Source organism: Brassica rapa, chromosome A09 (assembly GCF_000309985.2).
Source record: "Brassica rapa cultivar Chiifu-401-42 chromosome A09, CAAS_Brap_v3.01, whole genome shotgun sequence".
Classification (NCBI taxonomy): Eukaryota; Viridiplantae; Streptophyta; class Magnoliopsida; order Brassicales; family Brassicaceae; genus Brassica; species Brassica rapa.
Window position 1 is genome coordinate 42,701,707 of NC_024803.2, and position 27,199 is coordinate 42,728,905.

Sequence of the window (27,199 nt, forward strand, 5' to 3'; positions counted from 1 at the left end):
AATATATTTTTTTATTTATACATAATATTATATTATTTTTTATAACTTAATGCAATTTGATGTAATTGTACTATTCATATATTGATCTGTTGTTTTTTTTTGAATTTATTTTCAAAAGAAAAAAAACATACCTAAAATTTTTTGCATTAGTTTTCTATGAATTATCTTTAATTTTATGATATTTTATTTTCTTGAAAATTGAACTCTCCAATTTTTTATATTTGATTAAACTAAATAAAGTAATGCTATATTTAAAATTCTTTTATATAATATATACTATATATTTCAGTTGTGTTTTTATTTTCACTATAAAGAAACAACAACCATTGTAATTAATTAATTTAAATTGATTTTAAATGTAGTGGTATAATCTGTAAATAAAAAAATACAAAAAGGAAATATGTCATTTATTATAAATGCAATGATTAAATGTGTAAATAAAAGAAAGTAATAAATCTGCTATCCATGTTTCCAAACAATTCTCATTTATTTGTTTATCCTTGTTTCCAAACAGTACTAAGGGTACTTCAGTTTTAATAATATAGATGTCTAATTTTCAAACTTAAAAGATGTACATATTAGAAATTTCATGTTTTACAAAACATACTTAAACTTACTTAAATTTCATGTTTTACAAAACATACTTAAACTTAAATTTCATGTTTCACAAAAGATACTTAAAGTCTTAAACTTAAACTTAAAATCCATATTTACAAAAGCCAAAAGATACTTAAATTTCATGTTTCATTCCTTCACTTAATCTACTTCTTTTTCTTCTTTCCTCCACCTTCTTTTTCACCTTCCTTCTCTTTTTCCCCAAATATTTGTGATTTTAAATATTTTTTTTTTTTAAATATGAGCGTATTTGGGCAGCCCATGTCCATTTGGTTTTGTCCATTGGACTCTGGGCGCATCTGCCATAATCCATTTGGACAGAAATATTTCGGGCATATTTGGGCGTGACCATATTAGTCCATATCGATTTGGACATGGGCCGCCCATGGACAATGTGCCCAATTGACATCCCTATATGCAACAGGGCGTCAACAAATCATCAAAAAGAAAAAATCCAACGGGACGAGGGAACCGACCAACAGCATATTCCCGATGGCTCTTAATTAAAATAGTAGTTGGTCGGTCCTACCTCAAATGCGCAGCCCACGTACACTTCCAAATAGTTCAACAGAGGAGGTATAATTGAAACTCAACAGAAAGTTATAAGATTAATAATTCAATACTAACTCGCTTTGTAAAAGACACATGTTATATTTTTGCTAAATATATACTATATAAATCTTCACTTTACACCGAATATCTACATTCCAAAGTTAACAAAAAACAAAAAAGACCATCAAGCACTCGTCATCGATGAGTCAAAACACTTCTTAAAACACTTCCTTGGTTTTGTATAAATAGAAGCTCACATTGTACACTCAAACACATCAAATCCATATCAAACACACTTAACAAAAAAAAATGAAAACCTCAATCACATTAGCCATCTTCCTCACTCTCTCCATCTTCTCCTTAACCGGAGCACAAGCCAAAGTCCCCATCGATGAGCAGTTCCGAGTTGTCAACGAAGGAGACTACACCGACTACAGTCCCATTGAATACAATGCCGACGTACGTGGCTTCCGACCCTTCAACGACAACTTCCGTCTCTGCTTCTACAACACAACTCCAAACGCATACACTCTCGCTCTAAGAATCGGAAACAGAGCCCAAGAATCAACTCTCCGATGGGTCTGGGAAGCAAACAGAGACTCTCCGGTCAAAGAAGACGCCACGTTGACTTTCGGTGAAGACGGAAACCTAGTACTCGCCGAAGCCGATGGTCGTGTGGTGTGGCAAACGAACACGGCTAACAAAAACGCCGTTGGTATCAAAATCTTGGAGAATGGCAATATGGTAATATACGACTCCAACGGGAAGTTCGTATGGCAAAGCTTTGATTCACCGACCGACACACTTCTTGTCGGACAGTCTTTGAAAGCCAACGGTCAGAATAAGCTCGTGAGCCGAAGGTCTCCATCGGTCAACGCAAACGGACCTTACAGTCTCGTGATGGAAGCCAAGAAGCTAGTTCTGTACTACACGACAAACAAAACGCCGAAACCAATCGCGTATTACGAATATGAGTTCTTTACCAAGATAACTCAGTTACAGTCAATGACATTCCAAGCTGTGGAGGATTCGGACACCACGTGGGGTCTACACATGGAAGGTGTGGACTCTGGTTCTCAGTTCAACGTCTCGACTTTCCTCTCGCGGCCTAAACACAACGCTACGTTGAGTTTTCTTCGGTTAGAATCAGATGGAAACGTTAGAGTTTGGAGTTACAGTACGTCAGCGAGTTCTACCGCTTGGGACGTTACATACACGGCGTTTACAAACGCCGATACTGACGGTAATGATGAGTGTAGACTCGCTGAGCATTGTGGTGAGTTTGGTTTGTGTAAGAAAGGACAGTGTAACGCTTGTCCTAGCGACAAAGGGCTTCTTGGTTGGGACGAGGCTACTTGTAAGACTCCGAGTCTGACTAGTTGCGATCCCAAGACGTTTCATTACTTCAAGATTGAAGGAGCAGATAGTTTTATGACTAAGTATAACGGAGGCTCGTCGACGACGGAGAAAGCGTGTGGGGACAAGTGTACGAGAGATTGTAAGTGTTTAGGATTTTTCTACAATCGGAAGAGTTCGAGGTGTTGGTTGGGTTATGAGCTCAAGACATTGACTAGAACCGGAGATGCTTCCCTCGTTGCTTATGTCAAGGCTCCTAATGCTAACAAGAACTCAGCTCTTGCCATTTGAAGTGTCAACTACTTTGTTTGTGTGTCGTTTTGACCAATGCTACATTTGTCATTTGTTTTCCTTTCTTCTTAAAAGTTGTTGCTATCGGTTTTATCTTATTTTAAGTATTGATATGCTGGTTCTCAGCGTATATCTTAATAAAATGAAGTAAAGTTTATCAATCACTAGTGGTTTGCCCGCCCTATGGGCGGGATGTTGTTTCAATTATTTATGTGTTGTATTCCATTGTATTTTTAAATTTGATATGCAGTTTTTTTTTTGCAAGTGTATGGATAGTCAATAGTTTGAGTGTGAAATTCTTGTTATCATGGCTGTTTTGAGCAGCTTCAGCCAGTGTTAGAGATGATGGCATGACATGTCTGATGTTGGTTCTTGACGACTACATAACTCTAGAGATGATATCTCATTGGATGTTTTGAATGAGTTGTTCGAAACTTGATGTTGGTTGATCTGCTTTCATTTTGTTACATATTTTGTGTAAGAGATAGTTGTTGTTTTTGTGTTGGAGGTTTTGATTTATAGTCATGTAAAATTTATATTAATAAGACGTTTCATCTTTGGTGTGGTAGTGTAATCAGTTGTAAAATTTTATTGCGTTAATTATAAGACATATTCTTTCCATTTCCGAAAATAAGATTTTTTAGAGTATATTCTTGTTCCACTAAAATAGATTTTCTATATTTTTAAGGTGTATACTTTTGAGAAACATTAATTGTGAATATTTTGAATTAATTAAATTTTATTGGTGGATAGTTATTGAAAAATGTATTGAAAATTAAATTGTAAATATTTATTATATTCTTAATAAAATTGAAAATTCTAGAAAATCTTACTTTCGGAAACAGAGAGAGTATGTTTTTGTAACGTAGGGGAGCTATTAATTATTTTGAAATTAACAATGATCCTCTTACATTGGTAATAGTTTAGTAATTAAGTTTGGGGGATCAACTCGGTGTTCCGTTTGCCAAAATAATTTATCAATATGTTTGAGTTATTTATTTATTTCACTAAGGAGTATTTGTTTGTTTTGTTTGGGTTATATGCAGGTTTATCTTAAAATCAAGCACTGTTTTATGCATTTGTACTTAGCTGAATTTGTCTATATTATGTGCATGTGACACTAAGAATAGAATTCTCGTAAATAGACTATTTTCAAACTTTTGTTACAAAAAGAGATTCTCAGAAAGAAAATGACCAAAATGTTCATTTAATAAGTCTTCTTTGCAGTTTCAGATTATTATTATTTTTTCAAATTTAAAATTTTTTATAAAAAAATTTTGATTTTTTTTATTTGTGTTCAATTTTTTTTTTTGAAATTCGAAAATACTTTTTGAAACTATTTAAAATATTTTTATTTTCAAATTTTTAATATTTATTTTTTATTTATAAAATTTTTAACTTCAAACCCTAAAGTCATTGAAAGTGTTGGACCGGCACTGCCTCAACGTTGTTATTCTCCAAACATTTCTCTATTATAAAAGTGAAATTATCCAATATACTCGATGGATTATCAGAGAAATATCGGAGGTTCATGTTTGTAAAAAGGGCAAATCTCCAAAATAGCACATTTCTAAGTTTATATCACAAAAATAGCACTCAAAAACTAAAATGACCAAAATAGCATTTTATCTTTTGAAAAATTTAAATTTTTTTATTTTTCAAAATTTGAAATCTTATCCCCAAAACCTCACTTCTCAACTCTAAACCCTAAAACCTAAACTCTAAACCCTAAACCCTAAATTTTAAACCCTAAACCCCACTCCTTGAGTGTTATTTTTGTGACTTTTGGCCTTGAGTGCTAGTTTGAGAACAAAAACTTGATTTAGTGCTATTTTAGTCTTTTTCTCTTGTAAAAATGACAGGCAACTTCTGTCCCTCAAGCGTAACCATTAGAACCATCCAAGTGTAGTTAGTGTTATAATTAACTGATTTTTCCGACAAAAGGATTATGATTGGTTAATGGTCCCTTTCTTGCCTAATTTGTAAAATAAGTTTGCATATTCATTGATTAAAGAAAACGTATTACAAAGAATTAAATGGAGGATGATCGTTAAAAAAATGATTAGCTAAATATTTTTTAGAATACATATCTAAATTAAGATTGCGCCATGTCCAAGATGAGATCAATTGCAATATACCGTAAAATTTGTGTGTTTATTGTTTGGCTGCTAGTGCTTATTAGAAAGAATGACCAAGGGACTATTGCAAAAACAAAAACTCACGTTGGAACAATTTCATTGACGGTATTTTTTGAGTTATTGACATCTTCCTAGTTAAGGGACTTTAGGCCTTTAGGGCCTTATACATACGGTCTCTTTTCTTATTAATAGATGATGTCTTTTCCATGGGCCTTAACTATTAACTGGGCAATGAAATCGAACGGAACGCAAAAATGCAACCTGAGCTCTGATCTCCAGATTCTGATCAAGATCCACCGTCTTCCTCCACCGCAACGCTTTTGACCGCCACTACTCGCCACCTATCCACTGTCGGATCTCCTAAAACCATGACAAAGAAGATCGACCAAAACACCGACGGCTTGCTCAAACTAAACATGATTAGCTTTACGATTCCAATTCTCTTCAGCCATAAACTCGGTATCAACCGTTACGGCTCCACTGTGTCTGTAGCTGCTGATAATCTTGCTGCTCACACATATGGCTCAGCTGAGAATAGAACCGTAGAGAAGACAGCTTTTGATGTGAAGCTGGAGAAGTTTGAAGCGGCGTCGAAGATTAAGGTGAATAAGGAGATAAAAGCATTTACGGAGCTGGGACTGAAAGGATCCGGAGGCGATGAGAATCCAAGACGCACGACGATCTCGGCAATGTTTGAACAGCAGCCAGCTTTAAAATCCGCTAGGAAAATTCTTGAATCCGCCATCGGGTTGATGCTTAACAGAGAGTGTTCTTTCCGAGAACAGAGAGGTGTAGTTGCTCATCGCATTCACCGAACACATTTATAGGCGAAGGTGCAATCGGTTACCGTAGATGATGATGAGGCTGATTAATTGCGAGAGAGTGGGAGGAGATCGAAATCACTTGAATGATTGGAGTAATGCAGAGGAAAACAGAAACTGCAAACGTTACAAAGAAGCTGCTGGGATTTGGTGAATCTCGAACGGCACGGCAACTTTGTTAGCCTCCTCCCCCTATTGAAAGAAATCCAAAATAAATTCTGGTCAAAGTATGAGGAAAAAATTAGTGGGCCACTGAATTTGACATTTAAAAACCAAATAGATTGCAACGCGACGGAACATTTTTTGTGATTGAAGAGAGTGTGCCACGTGGCACAATATGAGAATAGGAGAGGTGATGTGGACGCAGGAGGAGCCTTTCTCAGCAACTTTATTATTATAGATGTTTAAGTAATTATTAAAAATTCCTTACCTCGACTCGATATTAAAGAACAAATATTGTTTAGACTTATCTTCTTTTTATAAGTTTTTACATACATAAAAATTGGGTCGACGAGCTATTTCTCCACGGAAAGTATCGTATAGCACTAAATGTCTCCCAAACGATGACCTCATGCTATTTATCCCCGAAAAAAAATTTGAAATCTATTTCACCATGAAAATAAAGTTTCATCTTTATTTCTACATGAATCTAAAGATTGCAATCGAAAATCCCATGGAACTCAAATGAAATTGGTTTACTGTTTTTAAGCAAACCATAAACCGTTTTAACCCAATGACTAACCGAATTAAGATCCAATTACAACTCAAAACTTAACTAAAAATCCAAAATCCTAATTTTATAACCCGAGCAGACAAATTTCCCCCAAATTAAAGTTCTCTCATTTCACAAATCCTGAAAAGGAAAAAAAATTCAAACTGAATCTAGATATTGAAATCAGGAGGAATCAAGAGAGATAACAAATGTCGATGGCCCTTGGCTGTTTTTGTTTTGGCCCAGATTGAAATCAGCAACTCCCTGTCTTACTTCATGTGTGACTCTCGAAAATTTTGGCTTTATTTTCTAAAATTATTTTGTTGTTGTTGTGCTTCGTTGTTCTTTCTGCTGATGTGTGTTCTTTATTTGTTTGGTTAAAGCTTTGTTTTTGTTTGAATTTAAGACAGTGAACATAGCTGTGAACTTATTCTGAGAAGAAACATCAAATAAATATTCACGCCTAACTTTCTTCTCCATAGAAAACTTACGAAACTGAGCAAAATTACTTTTTTTGAGAGACTCATGCGTTGAAATTAAAGATTTGGGTTCGGTTTTAGTTCTGGTCAAGATTTATGTTTGGTCGGGTTTTATTTGATTATGGTTTAGTTTAGTCCGGTTTATTATCTGAGATTGAAGATTTTATATTGGTTTTACAAAACCATGACAAAACCAAGATACATGGAGAAATAGGTTTCAAACTTTTTTCTCGGGGATAAACAGCACGTAGTCATAGTTCGGGAGACATTTGGTGCTATATGATACTTTTCGTGGGGAAATAGTTCGTCTACCCATAAAAATTTGCTGAGAACATATACAGTTTATATATAACTAGGTACAATACGTGAATATGCAATCACAAAGTAGACTAAATATATTGTAAACAATATATGAAAACTTCCTCCATATAACACTTTAATTTCGAAAGGAAGTATGAAAAATTCAGTTCATCTTCGGTCTTGATATTGTGCATACATCCCGTGATTGCAACTACAGCTCCAGAAAAAATATCCTTTTTATCTCGGACATTACATAACTTAAACCTAAAAAACTGTTCTAAAAACATGAACGTTATACTAGAAGTCCCTTATAATTGTTGAAGTATAACCAAAATATCTCAAACTTTAGAACACAAGACAAAACTATATGAAAAAACCTAGAACAAATCTCATATATCATAGATTAGGATACTAACTAATGTATCAGTATTATACCTGGACATTAACGATTGTTAAATTATTATGATGTAAGTCGAAAGAGACTATTAAACTTTTTCGAGTCAATCCATTGACACAAGGATAAGTCCCAGAGAATCCAAAAAGGTTTCAGATATTGAAATCGGTACAACACCAATCTTCTGTGGATTGGAGAGAGTAATGACTTATACATTATATGAATATAGGCACGTATTCGTGTCGTTCTGTGAAAATGCTTGCGAAAGAGGAGGTAATATTTTTTTTTTGCTAATAAGAAGTTCCGACTACTTTGGGTTCGTTATCTCTTTTCATCTTTGGACCAATCTTTATAAGTACTACGTTTAAAGGCGTGAAACAAGATTCGAGCTTAAGAACACAACGCAACCTTCCTTTTGATACATTGAGGGATCTTGAGTTATGGGCGTGCTTAACTAAATGTTAGATACATGTTTTTGAGATCTTGTGAATATCAAAATGTATATATTTAAAAAGGTTTCTCTGGAAATTATATAAATACACAATATTTGATATTCTAGTACATGCATGTACTCACAACGAAGTTTAGACTAAGCCCTAGACCCTGAAAATTAAACTAGGTAAGTTCCTTAATTAATCTTGAAAAGTTAACTTATTTTCTTAGGGGTTTCCTCTTAATTATCATTGACCCTTTTAAATCGACCAACCCCAAGTTAATTATCATAAATATTTGATATGAAGTTCATTTATGGCGTTTATTATGACTTTCCAAGAAAGTTGAAGGGGTTTAGGTTAACAGATGCGATGAACAATGGATCGGCTGAGATGCTTTAAATACGAGAGAGCAGCACTGATGCTAACACACAAGCCTTCACAACACACTCTCTCTCTCGCTCCTAAATTGTCTCTTCGTTGTTTGTGTTCGACTCCTTCGTTTACTATGTCAAGTTCCAGAGGAAATGGTGGTGGCCTGGAGTCGGATGATCAAAGGAATGAAAAAGTGAATTCACCAGTGAGCCTCTCTGTTCCCTGCGAAGATGTTCGCACGGAAGAAAACGTGAGTACAAAATGTTGATTTCAACCGTGACACTAGTTACATTTCTCTCTTATTTTATCATATAGTAACATTTCATAATTGAACCTCTTTTGATTATATTGTTTGTTTTAATGTATATAGCGCGGTTCTACTTGTACTTTTTCAGATGGTGGATTTGGATAATCCAAAGCTTCATGAAGAAATCGCGCGGAGGAACCAAATATATGTATGACAATGTAGTTCCTTTTTTAAACACAACGGCAAAGTAGATCTATATGTCATACAAAGATAATATATAACTAATATTACACATTTTACTATTTTAATTTCGGAAAATTTGATTTTATTGATCGTATACGTTCTCCTATTTGATTTTAGTTGGCTGATGTACATGAGGAGAATCAACAGCTTTTTGAAGAAGTGCTTACACAAACGAAGAAGACTAACACTGCACTTGCAAAGCAGTCCGAATTATACGAGAAACTGGTAATCAAATATATATAACTATATAGATCAAATCAATAGGTGATTAATCAATTAAAAAATTACTGAATTGTGCTATTTTCTTATATATTACTTAGATACTTGGGACGAGCAAGTCCATCGGTGCAGACTGCATACCGGCAAACTCGCCGGATACCAACGTGAAACCGGGCGGTAAGAGATTGCTTGGGCAGGAAGAAACCTCAGAGGCTGGTTCGAAGAAGCTGCAGAAAATGAATTCCGAAGAAGATCGATCCTCTGAGGATCAGAAAGATTAATGCGACGTATATGGCTTATGAAAACAAACGTACGTGAACCATGCAGCATGAAGATCTCAGTACAAATATCATCACACTCTTCTTTTATTTTATTTTTTTTGCTACAAATATCATCACAGTCTTCTTTTATTTAGTTTTTGCTACAAATATTATCACATTCTTCTTTTATTTTGTTTTCGCTACAAATATTATCAAAAGAAACAAGTTTAGTTTGGATCGAAAATTTGGGTTTGAAAAGGTCTAATTTATTTTAACAAAAGCCCAAAATATAAACTTTACAGTGATCATTGTCCATGTGAGGGTATACCTTTCTTTTTTTTTTTTTAAACTTGGGCTTTAGAGTAGATTATAGAAATGTGAACCATAAGTTGAGTAATCTCAATCAACGGCTAAGATTCATTTAGAGCACTTAGTCCCATCCAACTCCGTAAGCACGAGATTATATTTTCCGCTAAAAATAAGAAAAAATTGATTCGTTAAACATTCATATCCATTGGACAACGAAGTAATCCTACTATTCATTAAGTTCGATCCAACGGCTGATATGGTAAGTATTTCTACACGAAACAGAATCGAACGGCTGATAAAAGTAGGATTAAGCACGCAATTACAAAAGTGGGCCCCGCTGTACTTGTCGTCTAACGAACACCCCTGTTACTCTAGCGTCTTCCCTCGTCACAGTCATCTTCTTTTCAATAAATATCTCATCAATACTTTCCTCATTTTCAGAGCATCTCGAGCCTTCGCTTCGGTGAGTGTACTGTTCTCCTTATCTTCTCTCTGTGTTTCGATGTGAATCGGTATCCGATTAGTTGATTTCGTCTCTCCTTCGTGGTTAATTTTACTTTTTCGCTAGTAATCGTGCTCGATCAGTGCGATTTTTTTGTTTTGAAAGCTTTTGACTTTGTTTGCTCATCCTCTTGATTGTCTGCTAATTGATTGTTATGATCTCAATTTCATAATGAATCCTTCGTTTGAGATGGTTTAACAGCGGTGACGCTCTGGTGTTAGTTTCTAGGGTTTTGTTGTAATCAGGGTTTTAGTTAGAAAGGAAAAGTCTTTTATCAGTTTATCAGTCTAAGAGAGATGTTTTTTCTTCTACGCTATTGCTTGCTTGGTTGCTGTTTGATGGAGACTAAATAAATTTTAGTACTTTAATGCGTGTTACCTTGTCCATCGTTATCTGTTTGAGGAAGACCAAGTAAAAATTGTACCTTTGCAATATAAATAGTTTCTTAAACTATATTTTAGTTGACTAATATCGTATTGTAGGGACTCTGATTCTGACTTGGTCTGACTTTGTTGTTGATGAATAGGTGAAAATGGGAATATACTCTAAAACGGTTGCTGTGTCACTCATTGTCTCGTTCCTGTTGTTTCTCTCTGCCTCTGCTGAGCGTAATGATGGGACCTTCAGAGTTGGTCTGAAGAAACTTAAGTTGGATCCCAAAAGCCGTATTGCGGCACGTGTTGGTTCTAAGCAGTTAAAGCCCTTGAGGGGTTACGGTCTTGGGGATTCTGGAGATGCTGATATTGTCACGTTGAAGAATTACTTAGATGCTCAGTACTACGGTGAGATCGCTATTGGTACTCCGCCGCAGAAGTTTACTGTGGTTTTTGACACTGGGAGCTCTAACCTCTGGGTGCCATCATCGAAATGCTATTTCTCGGTGAGCAGCAATATTATGGTTTATAATTGCTGACAATGGTCAGGATTCATTGCAGAAGAGAATTTAATGTGTTCGGTTCGTTTTGTAGATTGCATGTCTCTTCCATTCCAAATACAAGTCCTCGCGTTCAAGCACATATGAGAAGAATGGTTTGTTCTCTCTCTGTTTAGAACTTCTTCCCTGATTTAGTTATGCAGTCTTTATTGTGGTTTTGTGTTCTGAAAGTGTGGGATGTGTTTCTAGTGATGTCTATTTGCTTAGTAGAGAATCTTCTTCACCTTCGTTCAAAGATGCAATATCTTTACTGATGTGAGCTATGATGTTATAACTAAGTCGCTTATATTTGATGCAGGAAAATCCGCCGCAATTCACTACGGAACTGGGGCGATTGCTGGGTTCTTTAGTAATGATGCCGTCACCGTTGGTGATTTAGTTGTCAAGGATCAGGTAAGCTTTCTATCGTGCCCTACTTAACATTCTTTTACGTACATATGCTACGTCATTGAGCTTCCTTCTTATCATTGCCTATCATATCAGGAGTTTATTGAGGCAACCAAGGAGCCTGGTATAACATTCGTTCTAGCTAAATTTGATGGTATCCTTGGTCTTGGATTCCAAGAGATCTCTGTTGGCAATGCCGCTCCCGTTTGGTACGCGTGCAGTTTTCTTCTCTTGATTGGGCTGAACTTACTACATTCCTGTAGTTTTAAAGCTCATGCCATGATGACTTGTTTTATAACAGGTACAACATGCTTAAGCAAGGCCTCATCAAGGAGCCGGTGTTTTCATTTTGGCTTAACCGTAACGCTGATGATGAAGAAGGTGGTGAACTTGTATTTGGAGGTGTTGATCCAAATCATTACAAGGGAGAACATACTTATGTCCCTGTGACACAAAAGGGTTACTGGCAGGTTTGTTATATATCACTCTCTTGCCTTGTTTTGTCATAAACGTCTTCCAATGGTCCAACTCAATCCCTTTTTTGGTGTGTTATAGTTTGATATGGGTGATGTTCTCATTGGCGGTGCACCCACTGGTATGTATAACATTATTGCCTCGTTCTTTAAAATATATATAGCTGGTCCTAACCGTTTAAAAAGGTTTTGCTATTTATGTTTGCTGGCGACGCTGGATCTAAAGTTTTGAGTCATTGTTATATAGGATATTGCGAAAGTGGCTGTTCTGCGATAGCAGATTCTGGAACATCTTTGCTTGCGGGTCCAACAGTAAGCACGAATCCGAACTGGTTCCAGCTGTTTCTTGAGAGTAGTATGTCTTATTTTTGTTTTTCTTCGTGTAGACTGTAATCACCATGATCAACCATGCTATTGGAGCAGCTGGAGTTGTTAGCCAGCAGTGCAAGACTGTTGTGGATCAGTACGGACAGACCATTTTGGATCTGCTTTTGTCTGAGGTAAGTATGCTTATCAGACTAGCTAAGAATCTCTGTCACAAATCATATGTTGTGTACACCACTCTCGTTATGTAAAAGAAATTGACTTACTGTGCCCCTTCCGGCTTGCAGACCCAGCCGAAGAAAATCTGCTCGCAGATTGGTCTGTGCACTTTCGATGGTAAACGTGATGTCAGGTAAATTTCCAGTGGTTTCGTTAGAAAATTGATATATTATAAATATTGCAATTAACTATGATTCTTCTTTTATTGTTTAGTATGGGCATTGAGTCAGTGGTGGACAAGGAAAACGCCAAATCTTCCAATGGTGTTGGAGATGCCGCATGTTCTGCGTGTGAGATGGCAGTTGTTTGGATACAGAGCCAGTTGAGGCAGAACATGACTCAGGAACGCATATTAGACTACATCAACGATGTAAACAACAAGCACCTTTTAATAAAAATCTGTTAAACCATTCTTGTTCTGATCTTGCTGATTTGCTAATGTTGGTGGCTTTCCTGGACAGCTATGCGAGCGTCTTCCCAGCCCAATGGGAGAGTCTGCAGTGGACTGTGCACAACTCTCGACCATGCCTACGGTTTCGCTCACTATTGGAGGCAAAGTCTTTGATCTCGCTCCAGAGGAGGTAAGATTGAGAACATGATTCATATCTCGTAGTGGTCACTTATGAACTCTATCTAATCTCTTGGCATTGGTTTGGTGTGAACAGTATGTTCTGAAGGTTGGTGAGGGCCCTGCGGCGCAGTGCATCAGTGGCTTTATTGCACTCGACGTTGCCCCACCTCGTGGACCTCTCTGGTAAATAATTGGTTCTATACCGCATAACAGTTTTCATCTCTTTTCTTGGTGTATATTTTTGTTACTAACCGGAAGAATGATTGTAAAATGTGACAGGATCCTTGGAGATGTGTTCATGGGAAAATACCACACCGTGTTTGACTTTGGAAAAGAGCAAGTCGGGTTTGCAGAGGCAGTGTAAAACACAAGTATGGTTGTAGTTTGGTTTATGTGAACAATCGGTCTCTGCAAGTGTTCGAATGTTGTGTTCTAAAAGACTTGGGTCTTAGTAGTAGTAGAACGGTTGCCTTTGTAGTTTTGAAGACGATGGCTTTGTATATGTACTAAGTTCGATGTTGAAAAACTTCTATAATAAAAGTCTCACTACCTTTGTGGTTATATATGTCTTCCGCAAACACTAGAAAAATCGACTATTTTCGAATAAATATAATCAACTGTCAATCATACATTGGATACAATAGTATGCACATCTAAAATTGACATCCTACTACTCCGTGCAATGGTTGTGTCGCAATGATGTTGTTCTTCTTCTTCATGCTACTCCAAGTTGGAGGATGGCCAGAGGCGTGTCCACATTGCAATCTCTTCTTTACAACTTAGCTTTCGGATTCCTCCGTAGAAACCGTCTTCCTCGTTACCTTCCTCTCTATGATCACTCTTGTTGATCATCGTTCTTCTCCACCTTGATCCCACTGTGTACTGGTTGAATTCCAACACCACCGTCTCTGTTTTTTTCATCAATACTTGACCATTTAGCACAACATATCAATTCAATAATAATCTTTTTTCACAACCTTAATAAACAAGGTTTAGCCATATGATTAGGGGATTAGGCATGATTAAGATGCAAGTAAACAAAACCCATCTGATCCTTTTATAATTGATTTTTACTTTCTGTGGTGATGCAACGTGCCAACCAAAGAAAAGATTTTGAGTGACTGAGTTTTGGTAATGTAGATTCCAATGATGAGGACATAAGTAGAGCTTTCAACATCAGTTGAATACGCACATTTATCAAAATGTATAAGAAAAACAACACATATCGCCATCATTATCATCATTTGTCTTTTTTGGGACCAATGCTCGAATTAGGTCTCTTCAATTTTCACACTTTTCAACTAAGTTTAGGAACTTAATGGAGGAGATGAGTAAAAACAGAACATGAAGCTGAGAAGAAGAAGAACTCACCACTAAGATGGCAATGACAATGGTTGAGATCCCCATCACAAGATTCCAAATGGCCAACGATACCATACCACCATCCTAACACAACAAATCATCACCACAAGCTTTGTTTGAGAATCAAGAGTATGTTCAAAACCAAAGAGTCATCAAAAGATTTTACCATAAGGGAACTCTTTGTTCCTTCTCCACTGAATCTCGATGTGATCTCCAGGTTTCAACTGGTTTAGAGACTCTGACACATGAAGATGATGAGGAGACGCCTCAAGGGGAGCTGCTCTTAGCCTCTCCCATGTCACTCCCTTTTCAACCCCAACTGCTCTTCTGCCATGTGGTGGATACCTAAAAATCCCCAAACAGAAGTTTACGTTATATGAATAACTTGTGGTCAAATGTGATCATCATATATATTTTATTATTTTACCTGGCTTGAAAAGTATCAGTGATAGTGTCATAGCTGAGCTCCGCATCATAGCATGACAACATGAATCCAACATGCCCATTCTGCTCTTGCACCAAAACGACACCACTTTAATGATCACATCCATAAAAAAAAACTTAGAAACCAACTCAAATAGAGTAACTATTTTATTACCTCACGGTTATAAACTTGAGCTGGGAACCAAAACCGACCAGTCTCAAGGGAGATATAGAAGCTCATAGTGGAATCAACTGGCAGAGCCTTCCTCTGTCTATCACCATCTCTCAAAACAGAGGAAATAGATCGAAGACAAGAGATGATTGTGTCAAACCCAAGAGGATGATGACTAGTTTGGTGACGAGGAGAAGAATCAAGGTGACTCGAGGAAGAAGAGAGATAGCGTTTCCACTCTCTATGAGCAGCAGGGCCAAGGACCTTGCCCCATTTGTTCACCAAGTGTTTCTCCCACAGATGATCATTCACGCACCTCTCCCTAAAGGAGCTGCAAACCATAGCCATACTAGAGAGTCCAGAGGGTGGAAGGAGGTCGAGAATGCGGTCGAGAGCCAGGTCAGGGAGGTCGAGGATTGTCATCTGGTCTAGCGCGGGAGAGGGTGGATCAGGTTTGGTGGTTGGATGGAGAGTGTTGGTGAAGAGGAGGTTCTTGGAGAGGTGGAAAGAGAGCAAGGTTTTGGTCTCAGATGCCCATGGAGGGAGGGAGAAAGATTTGGACAAGAAAAAGAAAGAAAGACAAGAGATGAGAAAGTAGAGAAGCATTATTTTGGTGTGTTTTGTCTTTTTGATCTGTTGTGGCTGTTTGTGAGAGTATAAATGGAAGGAGGGGATAGGTAGATGACCAATAGGAATTGAGAGATTACCTAACCAACTTATGAAAAATAATAAACAATTTTCTTTTTTTTGGGAACTTGAAGCTGATGAGAGGTTTGGACCCCACAAAAACCCAGATGACAGGAAAGAAAAGGCTTTACAAAAATCCAAACTTTTGCAGACAAAACCGAGATAATGCGTAAAGAATGTGCCAATTACGCCGAAGGGTGTTATTTATTAATTTATAAAATATTTTTTAAAGAAAAAGGTCTACTTGGTGTCATTGGGATTTCCAAGGGCAGTGGTAGAAGAGAGAGAGAATCGGATCTGAACACCAAAAGCAAAAGATTCAATGAACCCAAAATCATAAACAAATTTTTTTAAAGAAAACCTATAATTTATTATTAATTGTTCTAAAAACATAAACAAACCAATAAGGAGGATGAAGAAGGAGAAGAGGAGCCTGAAGAGTTTTGGCACCTCCACCTTCTTCAGAAGAAACAGATTTCTTTCTTCTTCCTCCTCCCAACAGCCCAAGATACCAGACAGACCAACAAAATATGCAAACAATAAACTCTTCCCCTCTTATAAAACCCCATTTTTAAAAATCATCTATTTTCTTATCTAATCTCTCATGCAAAATAGCAAAAACTTGGATTGTGATAAAGATGAGAGGCTACTGCTAATTTACCCTTTTTGTCAGCAATACCAAAGAAATAGATAAATAGAGAGAGCAATCCAATTTCCATTCCCTGTGGTACCACAGCCTGTAAACATCTTTACACAACAACACACAAAGAATGGGGGAAAAGGAACAACATCGTCCCTTGAGATTAGAAAATGGTAGCAGAAAGAGTCATAAGTTTGTATACCCGGTCTAGATGCTTGTAATGTATCCAATCATCTTCATTCCACTTAACACATAAAATTTTCAAAATTTACTATAATATATATATATATATATATATATATATATATATATATATATATACTAGGGTCGGCCCGCCCTACGGGCGGAATATTAGTTAATTTGATATTCACTAAATGCTCGAGTTGAAATTTGTTTTAAGATTCAAGAATTTGGTTATCTGTTATGTGTTACTTATTAGTATGCGGTGGTATAGTTGTTTTTCGATTATTCTTGCTTTGGTATTGAATCAAATTAACTAATTGTCCAACTCATAATTATAGATGTACAAATGTGGATTTGTGATAAAGTTTGATGACAATACTGTTTTTTTTCTTAATTCTTATTCATAGTGGAGTGTGCATGTGTCAGAAAGAGGCCTATATGAACTTTTATGTTTTTGCTTATGGATTTTAAATATATATTATTTTGTATAATGCATACTTGCTCTACAACATTTGCTTGTAGACTAAAAAAACTGTTTTCTATATTTTTAAAAGAGAAAATATTTAGTCTAGAATATAACATGGACATATGTATTGACTATATATAGAAGTTGGGTGTTATTTTAAAATGACATATGTATAGAGGTTTTTCAACCATTACTTCACTGGCACAAAACATTTATAACTGCAAATACCTTCTTTTAAAAGCAAAACTAATAAAAGCGTATACAACAAATGTATTTTGATATATATTATATGCACCAAGTTATAAAGGTTGGAAACATTGCAAAACTGTTTGGAGCAAAGTTTTTAACTTCACGATCTTCGTCTTGATGTCAGTTCAGTGCCGGCCCTGGCCACAAGCAGAAGAAGCATGGGCTTCCAGCCGACACGATAATAAGTATTTTCGCGGCCACATATTTATAAAAAGTGACTTTAGCCTAGTGGTTCTAAGAGAAATTACCAATGCTGGAGGTGATGGGTTCAATTACCCCTGACAGCCTTTTATTTTATTTTGGCCCCATATATAAAATGGGACATGTGTCACTCCCATAACGCACGACTTGATGACGTGGCATCACAGGAGAGAGACGGACATATTTTTATATATATAGATATATATATAATTAAATAACAAATGATTTGAGTTAAGATTATAAACTGTATATAATTAAAATATATATAATTTAACATAAATTTTAAAATTATGGACCGAATAACATTTAATTTAAATTGAATTTTGAAATTCATTAAAATACAAAACAATAACCTATGACTTTTTAATGAGAGTAATTAGGCTAATAGTAGATAATAAAAAGCTGTTTAACAAATCATATCTTGTGTGTGCAAACTCTTGCCATGGAGATGATTTTGAGTTACTCTTGCAGCTACTGTTATATGTATATGGAGGGAAACAAGTATGAGATAAGATCATTTGATCATTTCAACTTCAGCTAACAACACTCAAAAAGAAACAAACCTGTCCTTGTGTTTTTGTATTCCCTCTGATTTTACTCCCATCATCTTCCATATGTTAACACAAGATTCAATTACCAAGTAGCAATCACCCCTATTAACAAACTCCAAGCATCATATCACAAACAAGTTCAAACCATAAAAATGTTGGAGTAGAGACGGCTCAAGTATTCTTCTTGATGCTTGAACGCGAGATTCTTGAATCCACAGTGTGCAATTGGTTTCGAAGATCCTGGTTTTCCTCAGACAACCGGTTAAACTCGATCAGGAACCCTTCAGATTGCTTCTGTAGAGCGATCCCACTTGTTTCTTCAGTACGGATTTCTTTAGACTTTGCCTCGATCTCAGCAGCCAGCTGCTTTTGTCTTTCCTGAAGCGCCGTGATCTCTTGTTTCAAGCTTTTGACTTCGTCTGAAGCTCTGGCTTTCTCGCCTTCCAGAACCGATCCTTCCTTCTTTATAGCTTCCATGGTCTTCCTTCTCATGCGTAGCTCTCTCATGTAGTGGTGCAGCCTGTCTATCATCAGCCCAAGGAAAAGAAACCCACCTGGACGAATACACACAACACACAACTAAGGCTTTACCTTTACCAATGCACCACAAAAGAAATCAAACTGAAACTTTGAAAGCCTATTTTCAAATGGATACTTGCATAAGCCAATTTAACTGTAGTAAGTTGATGCAGACGTGGAATTACACTAGAAAGTAGCAACTAAGGTTTAACAAAGCAGAAGACGCAGGTCTAAGGCTTGAACTAAGACTGGAGAAGCTGATTTCAAATAACAAACCATTATGGAACTATACGGATCTCTCCGCATCCCAATTAGATAGAATCAGAGGAGGAAACTCGGTGACAAAATTGGAAATTTAAGAGCTAAATCATCAGTCTTTCTACTCTAAGCACCACACATGACTAAGATCCAGCACAGTGATGTAGTAAGTTGATAAAGAGCTAAGCAATCACACTAGCAAGTAGCAACTAAGGTTTACCAAAGCAGAAAGGCTAGAACTGAGACTGGATCGCTCCACATTCCAATTTGATTGAATCAGAGGAGTTAAACCAGTGTTAAATTAGAAAATCAAGAGCTAAACCATCACAGTAACCACAACCACTCACAAGATCTCAGCCTCCACAACATAGTTTCCTTAAACCGGATCTCGAATTCTCTCCACTACTAATTTCCGGTTTAACAATACTAACAACCATTTTCCAAAACCGGATCTAACCAACAGAAGCGAACGAGCTTTTACCCATGAGAGTCGATTCAAGGAGATGCTTAGACATGATGACCTCATCCGTCGGGTTCATTGCACCCTCCTCGACCCAGCGCTTCTGGATCTTCATCATACCGTACACGCTCGCCACCAGAACCACGCACACCGTCGCGGAAACCGTCTGTACCACCACGGGCCCACGTCCGCGCTTGGCGCGATCCAGGCTCATGATCAGGAGCTTCCGAATCGGCGTTTTGAAAGAGAGCGCGAGTATCACCGCGACCTCGGCGAGTACAACCGCGAAGAGTAGATGCTGCATCGTGGATGAGGGGATGTGATCTCGAGAACTTTCCTTGCCGTCGGCAAATACGAAGAAGGAAAGTTCAAGTCCTTGAGGAGGAGGAAATAGGCAGGTATGACATCTACTCTACTACCTTGCTTTTGAATTTTTGTAGATTTATCCTTTTAGTCCCTATGGTTTTAAATGTTTTATAAAATAGCTCGATTAACTTATACATTTGCTATTTTAGCCAGAACAATTCTCTTGAAAAAATCAAAACCTGACGATGAAGGAAAGTTGAAGTCGGCAGGTCTGTCATCTTCTACCTTTGCTTTTGAACTTTTGCTTATTTATCGTTTTAGTCACTAAAGTTTGAAATGGTTTACCGAATGGCTCAGTTATTTGTATATTTGTCACTGTAGGCCAAGCACGTCCCTTACAAATCAAAACCTGGAAATGTCATTCATTATAGAAGAAATGGAAATCTCTCTGCTGCATATGACTTGTCGCAGTCCTTACAATACTAGAACATTTGGTTGCCTGTTTCGGTTTTCAAGAACCTTCTTGCAGAGCTTTCACTAAAAGCCTTTCAGAGAAAATGAGAATGAGATGCTAAGGTTATTTTCACCGATGAAGGACAACTGAGAAAATGAGAATCAAGGTTTAAAGAGTATAACGGATGATGATAATATGAGCAGTCTTATAACAGTTTAAATACTATAGAAGTACAAAATGTGTCGAAGTTTCTCTTTAAAGAAAGAAGATATTTTGGGTGCCGGAATCAGGAGATGTGCGCCGGCCAAGTCTGCTAAATAACGAAAATAGCCTTAGGTTCCTCCTTTCATTTACCATAGCTTGTTCTTGACCCAAAAAAGAAGGAAAACGACACCCAAAACGATCGCAACTGGTGCCCATTTCCGGATCAAAGCCTGGTTCACCAAATCAAAATGTTTCAAAACGATATGCAACCAAAACCTTGAGGTACAAACTAAACCTGTGACCAGTGTTGCATTGTATAATATATGGAATATACAATCAAACTCACCTGACGGTTCAAATCTTTAGCCTTATCAGCATATATACGAGATTCGGAAGTTAGCCTACTTGACATCTCGCTCACCTCTGCAATTAAAAAAAAAAACAAGAAGAGGATGAGCATATTGCGTTGCTGGTTATAACAAATGTGCACACCTACTATCCTCCTGATTCAAAAATGTGATGAACTGATCATGGGAGAAAGAGTAGATAGGGGCTTACGGTCCAGCTTTTCACCAACACCTAGGACTTCCTGCACATTCCGCGTCATTATCTGATGGACCTCATAGAGTTCATCATTCAGCTTAGCGATATTTCGTTGCGTACGAGTGTCTTGGTACAGTTTCTTGGTTTTCTGTATGAAGGTATCTACAAAATATAAGAGTGAGAAACCCATAAAGCTATGTTTCCATCACACTGAATGAACACAGAGGATAATCTAGACTGCACATACCAAATTTAATAAAGGCATAAGGTCTAGCAGCTGTCTCAATGTTAGGCCCGTTCACACGTTCAAACTCATTCTTGAGATCTTCCAGGTACTGAAACGCGAGTTTCTTCGGGTAAGAACGGTCACACATTGTCAAGTAGCAAACGCGTCCTTCTATGATGTAACTAAATTTCTCTGATCAAGGAATAAGCATATGGATATGTGGCTCAAAATAATCACACATGAGAAAAGTAGTCACGACATGTCAAACAATCACATACAGACAGATGCAACTCTTAATCAAACATCTAACATAAAATCTACCAATCAATAGGAGATGTTAAGAGGATACTGGAAAACATAGGGGCCAGTTTCAACGGACATTCTCGAGGCTTCGTTATGACCTCTGGAGAGATTTTTGAACAGAGACTTGACCTGTTGCTTATACATGTCGGAATCTGGTAAGTCACGACCATCGTCGAGTCCCTCTGCTAGAGGCAAACCGTCAGTAACACGAGCTATCAATGTCATTTTCACCATCTCCGCCTTATCCCTTCCTCTCCAATAACAAACTCACTGCAAATTATAATATTATCAATTTCGAATTTACCAATTCGAAATAAATCAAAGATCCATTTCAGAATTCAAACAATTTCGATTCCAAATAAGCTAATCCCTCCCCTTGCACCAGAAAAAAAATTAAAGTTCAAAATTTTGAACTAACCTGATCCGAGTATTCAAACGGTTCTTCTCGATTCAAGGATCTGATGAGAGAGCCAGGAGATGGACGATGATCCAAGGGAGTGAATTATTATTTTTAATAGTTTTTTTTTTTTAGTTTCTGTTGGTCGAAATGTTATTTATGATGACTCGTCAACGCTCTGGCCTCACGTGATTGGGCTTCTGACGCGTCTTGCTGACATGTCTTGATGACATGGCGCGTTTGATAACGCTAAACCGGTCGGTTCATGAGCAAACCGAAAACCTCTCTTTGATTTAGAGGGTTTGAAACTTAAATCAAATTCGTTTCGTCTTCTCCGTTGAGCTTTCTCTCCTCGAAGACGATCACGTAATCAATGGCGAAAGCCATGGAACCAAACTCGAAATCCAGGAAAGAACTCGTCTTGATCAAATACGCCGTCTTCTCGCGACTCCTCGTTCTCTTCTTAACCATTTCGTGGCGGAGCTTCCTCCAACCGTACGATACATCCGCCGCGCTCAACCCGCCTTGCCTGCATCACGAAGAAGTCACCGAAGAGTCTCCTCCACTCAATGCGGTCTCGAAGACTCTTGAAAACGGCGTCGTTTGGGACAGCGTGTATTTCGTTAGGATCAGTCAGTGTGGGTATGAGTATGAGCAGACTTACGCCTTCTTGCCTCTTCTTCCCTTCTTCATCTCTCTTCTCTCTCGCACAGGTAACAGTTTCCTTAGTTTCTGATTGGTCTCTTTGGAACTCTTCGAGTTCTCACTGATGAGAAAGATGTGTCCTTTGATTCAGTTTTTGCGCCTTTGGTTCCATTGATTGGTCTTCGAGGTGTAATGGTGTTGTCTGGTTACGTCGTCAGCAACTTGGCCTTCGTGTTTGCTGCTATCTATCTGTTCAGGTAACATCTTTGGCTCTGGTAATAAGTCAAAGTCTGAGTCTTTTTACCACTACAAGTGTCTTACATCAGTCTTTGCTGACAGGGTTTCAGTTATTGTCTTGAAGGACGCTGAAGCATCATTCAGGGCTTCAGTTATGTTCTGTTTCAATCCAGCGTCCATATTCTATTCATCAGTGTAATGTATACAAGCAATGATCTCTTAAAATGTTCAATCTTTATTTACACGGTAACTAACTGGAGGTTGAATTACTTCCATGTGAATCTCAGATATTCAGAAAGTCTATATGCTCTTTTCTCAATTGGAGGATTGTATCACTTGTTATCTGGCGCCAGCAATGTAGCAGTTCTCTGGTTTGCACTCTCTGGTTGTGCAAGGTCCAATGGGATTCTCAATGCTGGTTATATCTGTTTCCAGACTATGCATCGAGCATATGAAGCTTTATATCTGAAAAGGCGCGTTTGTGTGAGTGAGTTATACATATTTCATTCAATTTTCAGAAGTTATGGTCTCTAGAATTAGTATCTCTCAAATCGCAGCTGCTTATTGGTCCATGTAATCTCTTAATGATACATCCTAGCTCTTTATTTTGGTGTACTATAGTGATTTGTTTCCTTTCCCAGTTGTGTGTGCAGGTTTTAGTTACTGGATTACTTCGGTGCATTTGCATTTGTCTTCCTTTTGTCGCATTTCAAGCATACGGATACTATAACATATGTCATGGACATAAGCTCGAAGAATTGAGACCTTGGTGCAAAGCAAAGGTACCTTTGCTGTACAACTTCATTCAAAGTCATTACTGGTAAGTTTGAACAAATAACCTTTTTTCTTGTTCTTGCAAGTTTTCGTTCATGTATTTGATTATGAGCCTTAACTTTCTTAATGACATGAACTGTGACAGGGGTGTAGGGTTCCTTAGATACTTTCGGTTTAAGCAACTCCCAAACTTTCTGCTCGCTTCCCCAATTCTGTCTCTAGCTGTGTGTTCAATTGTAAGTTACATGAAGACTAGGCATGAGCTCTTCATTTCGCTGGGCTTTCAAGCTACCGAGAAAGAAAAGAGATCTTCTGCAAGGCTTTATTCTCTAAAGGATGCACTTGAACCAGATGTTATAACTTCATCAAATGATAACCGTGACATTAGGCAGCGAAAGCCGAGGAGAAAGGACGTGACTGTCATCAATGCAGCTGCGAAATCCAACTCGCCAGAGACAACAGGATACTTTTCAGCTGATGTTTTTCCATTTGTCGTCCACTTGGGTTTAATGACAGCCACAGCGTTCTTCATCATGCATGTTCAGGTTACAATCCCCAGAAGCTAAGATGACAAAAATATTTTAGTGGGATATGTGTTCACTGTCCTCATGTGTGTGTGTTGTGATAATTGCAGGTTGCAACACGGTTCTTGTCAGCGAGCCCTTCTCTTTACTGGTTTGCATCACATTTGATTGCATCTCCTAGACATAGGAAATGGGGATACTTGATATGGTCATATTGTGCAGCCTATATCCTCCTTGGCACTCTTCTCTTCTCGAACTTTTATCCATTCACTTGATTCAAAAGCTTCAGCATCTTTGTTGTTTCATTAGAGTATCAAGACGTTGGTTTACCTTTCCTAACAGCAAAATTAACGGCTACTTGTCGTTAGTCCAGAGAACCAGCAGGTTTTGTATTAGGTTCTGCTCTGCTATTTGCTCAATGTGATCTCATTTGGCAAGACATTGATATCTTGTTTGTGACTTTTGTAAAAGATTTTGTATTATGAAATGAAGATAATGTTTGGTTTGAAGCAATATCCTCAGATATTATGAAAATGAAGTTTAGTATATACAAATAAGTGAAAAGAAAAGGAAACTCCCTTTCCATTATACTATTGAAGAAAAGAACACAACAAAACTCACCTCATGTGAACTGTATAATGTATGAAACAGACCTCAAATCATGAGTTACAACAAGACTCAGCTTAGAGCTAACCTTCAAACTTATCTAAGCTTGGGTTTAATGATCTCAATGCCTCCCATGAAAGGCCTGAGGGGCTCAGGGATCACCACGGATCCATCGTCTTGCTGGTAATTCTCCAGCAAACACACCATCATCCTTGGGACAGCACAAGCTGTAGCGTTTAGAGTGTGTACAAACTTAGTAGCCGGAAGACTCGCTTTGCCTTTCTTGGAACCAGTCTGAACCGGTTCAGAAGGGCGGTAACGGATTCCCAATCTCCGGCTTTGGTAATCCGTGCAGTTTGATGCGCTTGATATCTAGTTCACAAGTTAAAACAGTAAGTTCATAGAAGAACTAAGCTTTGGTTAAGGGTTTTGTAATATCTACCTCGCCATATCTTCCTAAACCGGGCATCCATGCTTCAATGTCAAACTTGCGGTAAGCTGGAGCGCCTAAATCTGCTGTGGCCATGTCCAATGTTCTGCAAAGACAAAGTTAGATCTCTCGAAGACAAAAACTCTGGATTCAAATTCAGTTACTTACTTGAAGTGTAATCCTAAAGAAGTGAACAGATCTTCTTCGATCTGAATGAGTTCGTCATGGAATGTTTCACTATCTTCAGGTCGGCACAGGACAAACATTTCTGCTTTGCTGAATTGATGGACTCGGTAAAGACCTCTGCAAAAAAAATCAAGAACGTAAGGTTTTTCAGTACACCTATGCGTCTACTGAAGAGGCCAAGAACAGGCAGAAGCTAACTTACTTTGTAGCGGCGCCAGCTGCACCAGCTTCGGTTCGGAAGCAATGAGAGAATGCTATATATTTCAAAGGTAGTGCTGATTCAAGAAGAATAGAATCCATGTGGATTCCTCCTACGGGGATTTCAGCCGTGCCAATGAGACATTGGTCAGTTCCATCTATAGAATAAACCTATCCAGGAAAAGATAAAACACAATTGGCAACAGACGAAAAAATCGTTTTGGCTTATCAGTAAGAGCAAACAGATAAGAATTGCAGGAACCTGAGTATTATCTCCACGAGGTTGGAAACCGCATTTCTCAACAATAGAAGATCTCACGATCTCAGGGGTCGTTAGGGGCGTGAAGCCCTTCTTCATGACTTCTGATAACGTCCAGTTTAGGAGGGCCATCTCCAATAACACTGCCTCATTCTTCAAATAGAAAAACTTCGAACCACTTACCTAGAAGAATGTAAAAGCAAGAAGGAAGTTACTTCAAGTCATCTTTTTTTATTAAATATACTTAAACCTAAATATAATTGCACATATTGAAAAATCCGTTGCTCATCATCTAAAGCCAAACATGATACCTTTGCATAGACAAAGAGTATACCTCTGAAGCAGAGTCAAAATCAATGAGATCAAGATCCTTCCCAAGCTGAAGATGATCCTTGATTGGAAAACTAAACTCACGTGGACTACCAACCTACAAAGAACATTATGAATGTAATTAGGAAGGCGCTTCACAGGAAAATTAAACAGCTCAAGGAGTTATGACCAAACTAAACTACCTCCTTTCTAATAGCCGATGAATCCTCTCCACCAACAGGAACATCAGGGTGAGTCATATTTGGTATAGACCGTGCCACTTGTTGGAGCTCATCTTGAAGCTTCACGAGGTCTTCTTCCAGAGTTACAAGACTCTCCTTAAGACTTTTACCTGAAGTAAAAAAAAACTCTTTTTAATCTTCAACAAAAAAACACAGACCAAGCAAAGAAAATGAAATTCCTCTCATATTACCTTCTTCAACGAGTCTTTCACGTTCTGAAGGTTCAAGCTTCCCTTTCATCTTCTTGGCAACGTTGTTCCTTTCCTCACGAATCCCCTCAACTTCCTGCTATCTGCAAGCGTTGATTAGCTGAACCGAGAGAAGAAAGATAAACGTTTGAATTCAATTCCTAAACCAATGCCACCAAAACACTCGATGACTAAACACTATCCAGAAACTAACAAAGACACAATCTTTTGCATCTCCTCCTATTCAAAGTAGCTGACTTTACATCTTTCCATAACTTAAAGTTCCCAAACTTTGAAATTGAGCTTAATTGGTAACAGGAGAGTAACCTTCTGGAGATTGACCATGTTCTCGTAAAGCTCGATCACACCTCCCAAATCAGCATTCGAGTTTCTATTCTTGATATTGATTTCAACCGCTTCCTTGTTATCCCTTATCCACTTGAAGTCAATGGAGGCCTTCCACTGAGGCCTCGCAGCTAAAACTCGCAACCAGTAACGAATTAGTCAAATGATTTGACGAGGTAAGAGAGATCGAAACATGGATAATACCAGAGGAATCCGAAGCTTGCGTGGGTGGAATCTCTTGTACAGCGGCGGGGGAAGCGGAGAAGGCTCTGACGAGGAAAGGCTTACGCGGGTGAACATGGCGGGAGAATTGACCAAGTGTTTGGAGAGTATTGGGAGGGATTGGTTTGAGGAAGAGGCGAGAGGTGAATGTGGAGAAGGTCAAAGGGACGGTGGCGAGTCTCAGTGTGTGTAAACCCATCGCCGGAGCTGAGAGAAAAAAAAGACACGACGGCTTGTTAAGTTTATCATCTGCTCTGCTCTTTGCGTAGTGATACCGA

At 37.8% G+C, this 27,199-nt stretch overlaps 8 protein-coding genes across 11 annotated transcripts; 4 read left to right on the forward strand and 4 right to left on the reverse strand.

Moving 5' to 3' along the window:
- The first annotated feature begins 323 nt into the window (after positions 1-323).
- Positions 324-9,769, forward strand: LOC103843212 (EP1-like glycoprotein 4). The gene is made up of 2 exons (XM_009119913.2): positions 324-2,981; positions 6,174-9,769. The coding sequence occupies exon 1, from the start codon at positions 1,477-1,479 to the stop codon at positions 2,812-2,814; it is 1,338 nt and encodes a 445-aa protein (XP_009118161.1). The 5' UTR covers positions 324-1,476; the 3' UTR covers positions 2,815-2,981; positions 6,174-9,769.
- LOC103843505 (50S ribosomal protein L7/L12-like) lies at positions 5,321-5,779 on the forward strand. Its single transcript, XM_009120247.2, has one exon. It carries the CDS (start codon positions 5,321-5,323, stop codon positions 5,777-5,779), a length of 459 nt encoding a protein of 152 aa, XP_009118495.2.
- A 309-nt stretch (positions 9,770-10,078) lies between the features above and the next one.
- LOC103843214 (aspartic proteinase A1) lies at positions 10,079-13,715 on the forward strand. The gene is made up of 14 exons (XM_009119914.2): positions 10,079-10,205; positions 10,771-11,124; positions 11,213-11,273; positions 11,477-11,571; positions 11,662-11,774; positions 11,867-12,035; positions 12,121-12,160; positions 12,286-12,350; positions 12,425-12,538; positions 12,650-12,714; positions 12,795-12,951; positions 13,043-13,162; positions 13,247-13,335; positions 13,432-13,715. Exons 2-14 carry the CDS (start codon positions 10,777-10,779, stop codon positions 13,514-13,516), a joined length of 1,521 nt encoding a protein of 506 aa, XP_009118162.1. The 5' UTR covers positions 10,079-10,205; positions 10,771-10,776; the 3' UTR covers positions 13,517-13,715.
- A 19-nt stretch (positions 13,716-13,734) lies between these two features.
- Positions 13,735-16,671, reverse strand: LOC103843215 (F-box protein At2g32560). 2 transcript variants are annotated; one of them, XM_018654941.2, is made up of 6 exons: positions 16,198-16,671; positions 15,113-16,093; positions 14,942-15,021; positions 14,681-14,859; positions 14,524-14,598; positions 13,735-14,060 (listed from the first exon to the last, which is right to left on the reverse strand). In XM_018654941.2, exons 2-6 carry the CDS (start codon positions 15,713-15,715, stop codon positions 13,873-13,875), a joined length of 1,125 nt encoding a protein of 374 aa, XP_018510457.1. In that variant the 5' UTR covers positions 15,716-16,093; positions 16,198-16,671; the 3' UTR covers positions 13,735-13,872. The 2 variants fall into 2 exon arrangements, with proteins under 2 accessions (XP_018510457.1, XP_009118163.1); XM_009119915.3 differs by having other exon boundaries at positions 15,113-16,671.
- Positions 16,672-17,956: 1,285 nt separating this feature from the next.
- LOC103843216 lies at positions 17,957-19,722 on the reverse strand. Its single transcript, XM_009119916.3, has 2 exons — positions 19,345-19,722; positions 17,957-18,640 (listed from the first exon to the last, which is right to left on the reverse strand). Exons 1-2 carry the CDS (start codon positions 19,625-19,627, stop codon positions 18,258-18,260), a joined length of 666 nt encoding a protein of 221 aa, XP_009118164.1. The 5' UTR covers positions 19,628-19,722; the 3' UTR covers positions 17,957-18,257.
- A 497-nt stretch (positions 19,723-20,219) lies between these two features.
- Positions 20,220-21,946, reverse strand: LOC103843217 (25.3 kDa vesicle transport protein). Its single transcript, XM_009119918.2, has 6 exons — positions 21,778-21,946; positions 21,406-21,629; positions 21,078-21,238; positions 20,846-20,992; positions 20,634-20,710; positions 20,220-20,517 (listed from the first exon to the last, which is right to left on the reverse strand). The coding sequence occupies exons 2-6, from the start codon at positions 21,591-21,593 to the stop codon at positions 20,434-20,436; spliced, it is 657 nt and encodes a 218-aa protein (XP_009118166.1). The 5' UTR covers positions 21,594-21,629; positions 21,778-21,946; the 3' UTR covers positions 20,220-20,433.
- A 60-nt stretch (positions 21,947-22,006) lies between these two features.
- Positions 22,007-24,451, forward strand: LOC103843219 (GPI mannosyltransferase 2). Its single transcript, XM_009119920.3, has 7 exons — positions 22,007-22,469; positions 22,553-22,658; positions 22,741-22,833; positions 22,926-23,121; positions 23,280-23,458; positions 23,558-23,957; positions 24,047-24,451. The coding sequence occupies exons 1-7, from the start codon at positions 22,130-22,132 to the stop codon at positions 24,209-24,211; spliced, it is 1,479 nt and encodes a 492-aa protein (XP_009118168.1). The 5' UTR covers positions 22,007-22,129; the 3' UTR covers positions 24,212-24,451.
- Positions 24,452-24,606: 155 nt separating this feature from the next.
- On the reverse strand, positions 24,607-27,191 carry LOC103843218 (serine--tRNA ligase, chloroplastic/mitochondrial). 3 transcript variants are annotated; one of them, XM_009119919.3, is made up of 10 exons: positions 26,904-27,191; positions 26,682-26,830; positions 26,358-26,451; positions 26,128-26,276; positions 25,950-26,042; positions 25,619-25,798; positions 25,361-25,527; positions 25,141-25,275; positions 24,985-25,078; positions 24,607-24,914 (listed from the first exon to the last, which is right to left on the reverse strand). In XM_009119919.3, the coding sequence occupies exons 1-10, from the start codon at positions 27,118-27,120 to the stop codon at positions 24,639-24,641; spliced, it is 1,554 nt and encodes a 517-aa protein (XP_009118167.1). In that variant the 5' UTR covers positions 27,121-27,191; the 3' UTR covers positions 24,607-24,638. The 3 variants fall into 3 exon arrangements, with proteins under 3 accessions (XP_009118167.1, XP_018510534.1, XP_033136473.1); XM_018655018.2 differs by lacking the exon at positions 26,904-27,191 and having other exon boundaries at positions 26,358-26,458; positions 26,682-26,836; XM_033280582.1 differs by lacking the exon at positions 26,904-27,191 and having other exon boundaries at positions 26,358-26,475.
- Between the last annotated feature and the right edge of the window lie 8 nt (positions 27,192-27,199).